The sequence below is a fragment of the Mucor velutinosus genome (genome assembly GCF_035048745.1).
Source record: "Mucor velutinosus strain NIH1002 chromosome Unknown tig00001569, whole genome shotgun sequence".
Classification (NCBI taxonomy): Eukaryota; Fungi; Mucoromycota; class Mucoromycetes; order Mucorales; family Mucoraceae; genus Mucor; species Mucor velutinosus.
Window position 1 is genome coordinate 821,560 of NW_027041921.1, and position 8,872 is coordinate 830,431.

The 8,872-nt window shown below is 41.4% G+C and overlaps 4 protein-coding genes across 4 annotated transcripts; 1 reads left to right on the plus strand and 3 right to left on the minus strand.

The window, feature by feature from the left end:
• Positions 1 to 264: 264 nt before the first annotated feature.
• ATC70_012447 (uncharacterized protein) lies at positions 265 to 2,481 on the minus strand (the record flags this gene model as incomplete). The annotated part of the gene is made up of 9 exons (XM_064831619.1): positions 265 to 617; positions 698 to 1,195; positions 1,247 to 1,375; positions 1,439 to 1,561; positions 1,628 to 1,750; positions 1,807 to 1,929; positions 1,980 to 2,216; positions 2,276 to 2,359; positions 2,439 to 2,481. 9 exons carry the CDS (start codon positions 2,479 to 2,481, stop codon positions 265 to 267), a joined length of 1,713 nt encoding a protein of 570 aa, XP_064677899.1.
• Positions 2,482 to 3,733: 1,252 nt separating this feature from the next.
• ATC70_012448 (AIG1-type G domain-containing protein) lies at positions 3,734 to 4,552 on the minus strand (the record flags this gene model as incomplete). The annotated part of the gene is made up of 1 exon (XM_064831620.1): positions 3,734 to 4,552. One exon carries the CDS (start codon positions 4,550 to 4,552, stop codon positions 3,734 to 3,736), a length of 819 nt encoding a protein of 272 aa, XP_064677900.1.
• Positions 4,553 to 4,675: 123 nt separating this feature from the next.
• On the minus strand, positions 4,676 to 5,854 carry PHO91_4 (low-affinity phosphate transporter; the record flags this gene model as incomplete). Its single annotated transcript, XM_064831621.1, has 5 exons — positions 4,676 to 4,751; positions 4,822 to 4,858; positions 4,912 to 5,519; positions 5,585 to 5,768; positions 5,830 to 5,854. The coding sequence occupies 5 exons, from the start codon at positions 5,852 to 5,854 to the stop codon at positions 4,676 to 4,678; spliced, it is 930 nt and encodes a 309-aa protein (XP_064677901.1).
• Positions 5,855 to 6,396: 542 nt separating this feature from the next.
• Positions 6,397 to 7,368, plus strand: ATC70_012450 (uncharacterized protein; the record flags this gene model as incomplete). Its single annotated transcript, XM_064831622.1, has 5 exons — positions 6,397 to 6,425; positions 6,493 to 6,681; positions 6,740 to 6,883; positions 6,942 to 7,150; positions 7,202 to 7,368. The coding sequence occupies 5 exons, from the start codon at positions 6,397 to 6,399 to the stop codon at positions 7,366 to 7,368; spliced, it is 738 nt and encodes a 245-aa protein (XP_064677902.1).
• Positions 7,369 to 8,872: the final 1,504 nt, after the last annotated feature.

Here is an 8,872-nt window from a genome sequence, read left to right on the forward strand (position 1 = left end):
AGGACATGACGCCTCTACGGGCACCAGAAGTGTGTTGTGCCCCGCGTTGTGCGGATGTGAATTAGAGGTTTGCTGTTGCAGTGGCATTTCATTTCATTCACTCAGTGGAAAGTGATTTGAATGTTCTTTAGGCTTCCATCGCTAATCAAGCACATGGGTTTCAAATATAATAGAGTACAGTACAAGTAAAAAAAAAAAAAAAAAAAAAAAAAGAGAGCTTTGTTATTGAATATAAAGATGACTAGTAAGACTATTGAAAGCACATTAACGGTGTTTCTTTTGGGATGCGCCATTAGACTCTCTAATTTGTTGCAAGGTATTATAGACACGTTTAGCCAATGCAAATATATCACCGTCCTCAGCATCCTCCTCTCCTATTTCCATCTTTGGTTTTTGTCCTTCGTTGATAATTCGCTTGATGGACTCTGTGATTGTGTCAGAATTTGCTATCAAATTTAATAATCGTTCATCGCCACCATCCAAAAATTGTTCAATTGTCCAGACACCGATATGCTGAAACGCAATATCTTGTTCCTCAGATAAGAATTGGATCAAGAATTTCTCGAGACCACCAAGTGGTAAGTCCCAGGCCTTGACAAAAGGTGTGTAGTCCTTGACTATATGTTGCAAAAAAAAAAAAAAAAAAGCGTTGAGAAAACGCAGTGGATCAACAAGAGAATGCATGCATCCAGCTTACCTTTTGAACTAAGATTTCCAATAGCAGCAGCAGAGTTACCTTCCACTTCCATGTTGGAGCTTGATGTCAATTCCACCAACACCTCCAAAATGCCCATGCTTAATAATCTTTGCTTTAAATCATCGCTGAGAGCCAACACAGCAATAGCAGCCGTCATTTCTGTCTGAACACTGGCAGGCACCTTGTTGATCAGTGTCTTGATACGCTCCACAGCACCAGCTTCCACAATGGCTCGTTTATTGCGCTCGGAACTTGCAGCAAGATTTCGCAGAGTGGAGATGGCATGACACTGAATTTCTTCATTGTCGTCGTAGGCCAATAATTCAATGAGAGGATTCACGAAACCACCATCGATGATGGGAGATTCGTTAGCAGGATGAATGGATATATTACGGATGCATGCAACGGAGGATAAAATAAGTGGTAAGAAGGAGGATTTTAATAGACGTAAGAGTGGAGGAAGGCCCTTGCAACGAACGATTTCCAGTTGGTATTTCTCTATAAATCAGAAGCATGAGAAGACATTTTGTTTGGTTTTTATGCTATTACCGTCCGACGCAAGATTTCTTAAAGCAAGTGCAGCTTGACATTGCACTTTTAAGCTCTTGGTGTCCATTAATGCGATGAGATATTGTACCAGCCGCGAATCGGTCTGAGCAAGTTTCTTGCGGTTGCCTCCTGCATCGAATCAAGTCGCTTTAGTAACACGCGCCGCTGTATCATTGACATTGTACTGCTTACCATCGACTGCAATGTTGGATAAAGCGGTTGTACAGTAATACTGGACATCTGCGTCTGGTGAGCCGAGTAAGCTGATCAGTACAGGAATAGCGCCTGCATTCACTAGTTGCTGCCTATTTTCCTCTATTGCCATACAAGCATTTTAATCATATTGATCAGCAAGGCTGCCTCTTTTATTTCTCCCCTTACGTGTATGTGTCATGTTCAGTAAGGCGCCTGTAGCATTTCTCTGGACTCTCTGATCTTTGGATTTTGCTAAATCAACCAACAAGCGCAGAGCATCCGACTTTGCGATCTTGGTCTTGTTTTCATCTATTGATCCGCTGAGGTCAGTATACAATGAGACGGATGACGGTATGCAAATTTACCATGAGTGGCAAGGTTCGTAATGCAACCCACTGCGTTGCATTGGACTTCGACGTTTGGAGATCCCATTTGACGGACAAGCTGATCCAGTCCGCCGAGCTTTACAATCAGAAGCTTATTTTCAGCTAGAACTGGTTTAGCGCTTTGATGCTGTTTCCTAAATCAATCAACTTACTGTTTACAGCGAGATTTCCCAAAGCAGCGCTTGCAGCTCGTTGAACTTCGACATCATGAGACTGTAATAAGAACAATATAGGGTCCAAAGTGTCACGGCCAACTTGGCGCACATCTTTCTCGGTGATTTCTGCAAATGCGAGTGCTGCTGATCTTTGCAAGTCTACATTGTCTGAATAGGCCAAAGTTGAAAGTGCTTGTAACGGCTCTCCCTCAAAGAAATTGGTGTCACTGCGATCTATACAAGAGGTGATGTTCAGTCTTGTTCATGTTGCAATAGACTTGTCATCACTGTACTTTCAAGGTATTGCAACAGCTCAGCAATAGCCTCACGCTCGTTCTCTTGCAATAAGGGTTCATAAAGTCCCGTTCTACTGCGCTCTACACATTGTAAACAAATCCACATGTTAGAAATGTGGTTCAACATGCTGGGTTCTATCATCCTGTGTCTTGTTCTTACTTCCAAAGCAGTTTGAGCAACAGCTACTACACGAATTACCCATTTGTTGTAGTTTGTAGTATGATGATCGAGAAGAATAAGAAAAGATTACGAAAGGGAAAGAGGAAAAAGGAAGGAAAAAGAAAAATGTGTGCAAAGGAATCGACGACAAGCAGCTGAAATATGACTGAGATTGATATTACTCGTTCTGGCTGCAATGTGTGTGTGTGTGTGTGTGTGTGTGTGTGTGTGTGTGTGTATATATATATATATGTGTGTCTCCTCTTGCTTTATCTTGGCTGCCTTACATCATTCAGATGCTGTCATGTCTTGCCATGGATTTGATAGTGATAGACCGCCTCAAATTCTTGTCTACTAACAGTAGCCTTCGACTAGTATCAAGATCAGGTATAAAGAAGACTCTCCACATGTCGATATATTCCATTTTTCAATGGGTCTGGATCCCCTTCCCGGTTCATTTTTGGAGGTATGACAATTACTCAATGGTAGGTTTCGGAAGTCCCCAAACGTGTGTGGCAATTGAAATATTGCAACTGTGGTGCATACTCATTGAATGTGTGCAACCTCAAATTGCTTTATGAATAGCATTTGCACGAATTTAATTATACAGAAAAGACTCTCAATAGGCATGATGATGTATTCAGCTGTCAAAAAGTCTCAGCTGTCAACACTACACTAGCTGCGACACATGGTTTTCGCCAAGATGGATAAAATGCCAATGACAGCAATAAGAGCAATTGCCCTCCTATCTGAGCATTGGATGTACTGAATGTAAATCCAATGATAAATACGGCTTTCGAGTAAATGAATTGCACACAAATCCTAGTAACGAGGTGAGGGCACACTTGACCATTTGTGAATTGGCTGTTGGAATGAAGCTCAATTCATCTACAAATGCTCTGGTTGTTGCTGCTCAGGTTCGTTGTGTTGTCCTCTTGCAAGATGAACTGTCCAATGAACACCTCGCATGCGTGCTTGCTGAAAGATGCCTATGAATGTCTCGAGAGTACCTGGAATGTATAAAATAAACAACTCGCCTTACGGATCTTGTTATATAATCTGATGATTCGCTCCAAGATGAAATATCATGTCCCACAACAGATGATTGTATGGATACAATAGCACTCTGGGAATGGCGATGGCACTGCACTGCTGCCAGAAAGACGCTCATCATGCAACACTGCCAATAAGGGTATGCTAATGTAGTTTTTTTTATTTGCACATAAGAGAAATTAAAAGGGGTTTCAAAGGGGTTGGATGGATGTAATGTATTTGCTTGTAATGAATGAATAAGATTAATCTTCCTTTGCTGCTGTTGCTGTTGTTGTTGTTGCTGTTGCTGTTGATGGTGCTGATGCTTTTGAATTCACAGATGCCTTTTTGCTCTTCTTTTCCTTGACTGGGTCAAATCCGTACAATGGAATGAAACTCTCGACAATACCGACATCTTCGAATAAGTTGGGGAAAATCCAGAATCCACGAGGCAAAACAGGATATGTAATAACATAGAGAATGAGACGCACAATGGCGATACCGAAAAAGACACCAACCAAACAGAGAATAGCAATACTGAGATACCAAACACCCAATCTCAAGAAATTAGGCCACAGAGGGAAGAGCACACCTGCCAGCACCACAGCCACCAAAGCAGCAGCACCCATATACAACTTGACCTGCGAACCCTCCCAGATCCACATGTAATAACCATCTTCTTTCACTTCTTGAACAGGGTTGGGCTGCAAGATACGAGGAGAGCCCTTGCCGCCAATAGACTCGCCACGGTCAACACGTAAAATGAATCCAAACTTACCCAAATCATTCAACACATTGAATGCCTCTTCACGGGTTGTAGGTGCCTTGTCGCCCTTGGTGACCTTGGCGTAGTTCTCTTTCAAAATGGCGTCGATTCCTCTCTTTCCTTTGAAATACTCGAATCGTTTACCGTTGAATACACCTTGTCTAGCCTTCAAGCCAGATTTCTTTTCATCCTTGAGGTAATTGGCAGTGTTCTTGTAGATGGCAGGAGCCTTGTTGGCGTCATTGACTTGGATCGTTTGTTGATGACCGCCGCCAGAGGGTCCATGATTGCAGCCGGGTCCATGTTGATGACTCATTTTAGAAGGTGTGTATAAGAAGGAGAAGAAGAAGAAGAAGGAAAAATGGCGAAAACGTAAATCCCCTCTTTGATGTCCCATTTTATTAACACATTTTTAGCCCAATCAAAAGTGGACAAACATCTAGTTCTTTTTTAATTTACTCGATGGATTTGAAGAGGAGGAAGGTGGTGCCATTGGTCTAAACGCAAATTTGGTTCTAATATGTTGATGGGTGAGAATGATGACTTTTTTTTTTTTTTTTTTTTTTCTTTGTTTGGCATACTTACTTGCAAGTAGAGCACACAGGAGACCATTTACAAAAAACTAGAAAGATCGGATTAGCCGCTGTTATAGATCACGTTTTGGCATATACTTGCTTGATAAACACACAGAGCAGACAAATCCAATGTCCACAATCTTCTTGTGACAAAAGCACGCAGCTCGAAAATCCACTTGGTCTTGGCTAGGCAAGTTGAGATAGTTGCGAGAATACCTGTCAGGTAAAAATGCCATCATCAAATACTCTAGTAATGCCTGTCGATTTTCCATTTTGACATAAACACCTCCTGTAATGTTGGACGCCTGCTGTAAAAAGGCTGTTTCCTCTCCAAAAACCTTGCATACATCCAAGGGAATGCTGGCCTTTTGTGCCGAGAAAATGCAGTTCATCAGTGGGATATATTGATACGCTGAATCTGGAGATACTGATAAGACTAATATTCTCGGCTTGATGTGGCCCTCGTCATCTAACTTTGTGACACGATTGATGTAGCATAATGCCATTGACAGAGCACCGGTGATGGTAGGTGAAGCGCCCATGTCCTTGTTCAGAAAACTGGCATCTGTGCTCGACAGTAGTTTCTGCAGGTTGGATACAATCTGGTCTGTGACAATCTGAAAGTGGGGATACATGTTGGCATTGCGTCGGTTGCCATTGTTGCTTGTGGTGGCTTCTTCATTGTCTGCTAGTGGATACAGGATTTTACTAAGAAGGGATGGCGGTTGAGTAGATCAGCACTATGTATACTACGGTGAACACCATGCACTCACCTTTGTCCAACATGGCTTGCTATCACTACTACTTTGTTGTTGTATTTCAGTGCTAAGTGTGCATTGATAAAAACCAGCACTTGGCTCAATGCATTGTCTAGCGTCAGTGGCACTTGGGCATTGGACGAGTCTTCCCAAGCAAATGGATTTGTATCAATGATAATCACCAACAAATTTGAGTCATCTGCACACGCAATATTCACATTAATGCTCGTTTCAGAGGCTTTTTGCAAGGGGATATGTACCTTCACTTAAGGACACGTCTTTCATTTGCAAGTAGAGTAGAGATTGAAAGAGAAAAAAGCTCGAAATAATTTTTTTTGTAGGCAGATTGGAGTTCAAATACGCCATCCCATCATGCCTTCTTCATTCTCTCTTTGCCAGTATAGCGTAGTAAAGACACTTTTCTTGTCCGCAGTGAATTCAAAAGAAGCTAGAGAGCGCTCGCCTACCTACCAGAGATGTTCAGGCTTTGCCACAGCATATAGACCCAATGAATAGCATCTACTTGATCGCCAACCAACATGTGTGCCATGCAAAGTCGCTCTATGGATATAAATTAGCTCTTCTTCTGGACGGCCTGATCTCTCGCTACACTCTACCTCAACAGATAGGTTATATTGTGTTCAAATGCTGCATAGTAGCTATAGCGGCATGCTTTGTTCGTTATTGAGCTTGGGATCAAACGAGGTAGACATGACCAACGTAGTAGTGTCGCTGTGACGAGAAAGAAGGAGCAAATTTAAGCTTCGCTCAATTCTGGAAGCAATTTAATTTGATCTTCTTTCATATTCCATATACTTGAACAAAAGATGGATGACCCCAACGCTGACACCGAGTGGTAATACCAACAATGGCCTTGCATGTGTGCGCTCATTGCGAAATGTTCTAAATTTCATTCGTTTCAGGAATGATATCTTACGCGCCAAGGGTATCTTGCCACCCAAAGACGAGAAGAAAGATGACGAGCTCGAGGATGCCTTTGTAGATATGGTCAGAGCCAGACAAACCAAGCTGGATAGTCTCGACAATAAGGATCTTGATGAATTGGACGAGTTGGAGGATTTGGAAGATGATCAGGTGTTGAATGAATACAGGTACAGTGCGAGTGTCAGAGAGACGAGGAAGCTTTGTTGTATATTCATACGGAAATAGACACAAGCGTATGATGGAAATGCAAGCACAGGCTGCCAAGGAAAAGTTTGGTGAAGTCAAGGAGATCTCGAAGCCTGACTTTATCAAGGAAGTGACAGAGGCAAGCAAGGAATGCTATGTGGTGGTTCATTTGTACAAGGACTAGTAAAGTAGTATAATTGGAGAGAGCGGGGAAGAGACATTGACAGCTATTTGTGAATAGCATTCCTGCCTGCAAGTTGATGAACCGTTGCTTATCTGAACTGGCTCTTCAATTCAAGGCAACCAAGTTTGTCCGCATTGTAGCCGATATGTGTATACCAAACTATCCTGACATGAACGTACCTACTTTGTTGGTGTATGGCGAGGGCGATATCAAGGCTAATCTAGTGGGTGCTATCCAGTTTGGTGGCATGAAAATGACCGCCAAGAGTAAGTGAAATATACAGTTGAAGAAGGGATTGTGATTGACATGTGGGATAGGTCTCCGCGCTATTTTGGCACAATATGGTGCTGTCCCTGCTGAGAAAGTGGCAGACGAGGACGATAGAAACCAAGAGCCTAAAAAGACCATTTACCAATCAAGAGCCACTGCTGCTCTGAGTGATGATGACGATGAGAGCGATACAGATGATAGAGGATACTATTAGAAATATATGTTTGTTGAATTTACCCAAAAATATCAGCGTACAAGTCTCGTATCAATGACATGTACACATAAAGCTGGTCATAAGTAAAATACAGGACTTGTGTAAGATCTACAGCGACTTTTTTTTTTTTGACATATTGTCATTGCAAAAGACACCTTCATGAGGCAACGCTCCCCAAAAAAATCATTTGCGCTAAGCAACTGTCCTTTCAATTCCATGACCCCCCATTTAATCAGCGTCGCAATCACCATTGTCATCAACAGAAAGGCATTTAGGTCAGCCAGCAGCAATGCCACCACCAAAATTGATTCAAACTCAGTTTATTTTTTTCTGTTCAAGATTGGACAGATCTTGTCTTTTCTCGACTTCTTTAATTTATTTCAAGATATTCGACTATGTACATTGTGATAATCATCCGATGCTTCCCAATGCATTCTTAATGTACTGTTCAAGACGCTTCCAATGGTATTAATTGTAATAAGTGTTTTGACTGAAATTACTGAGCAATTTAATAAAGTTTGAAATGAGGTTTTTAGCGAAAATAGCCCTATTTTGCATATGAAAACCTCATAAACGTGGTTTCAGAGGTTGCTTTGGATCAAGAGAAACATTTTGATTCAATATATACTATAGTAAAAGTTTTCATTTTCAAGGTGAAAAACGCGATCCTTTGATTTTCGATGAAAACCATGAGGTACCCCTCATGCTTTTTGGTCGATTTTTGGCTATGTTTTTTAGGTCTTCAAAAAGTTGAGCAAATGTGTCAAGAAGTTACTACTACTCAAGTACAATTGTTTGGCGTTATTCCGGTGATTCAGAAAGGTCTACATGTCAAGATATGAAGGCTTGAAAGCTGTCAAATTTGGTTATGCATTGCTTTATAGAGTTTATTTACACGGCATGAATCATATCTCTGGTAACTGAAGTCTTCTGGAAGGGCTGTTCTGCAGCCTGTGCAATTTCTAATTTGAATAGAAGGCATATTGATTTTGTTAAGATTAATTCATGCAAATTTTGACGCATTATGTTGCTGGCAAGCTTATAAACAATTAGATACTATGGTTTTGCGTCTTTGCGTCGCTACAATCAAGCCCTCGTATAGATCAATGCTATCAAATACTGGATTGGATGCTTAGTTGTCATAGGTTTGCGTCTTTGCGTCGCTGCGATCAAGCCCTCATATAGATCAATGTTACCAAGTGTTGGATTGGCCGCCTTATTACCAAGGCTTTGCACTTTCGATTTGTTACGGTAAAATCCCCCTATAAATCAATGCTATCAAGTGTTGGATTAGACACATTATGTTCGTCCCCAAAACTCCCTCCCCATTGCCGGCTTTGCCGGTGGTTTTATTCACCTTGTACGGCATACAATTCTTTAAAATTTTGAAAGGATAGGATTTCTACTTTTTTTTTGAATGTTTTACAGTATTTATAGTGAAGATGGCCTTCAGAAATAGTGACTCCAAACCACAGATCAATGATGATATATTTGCCTTTGAGAT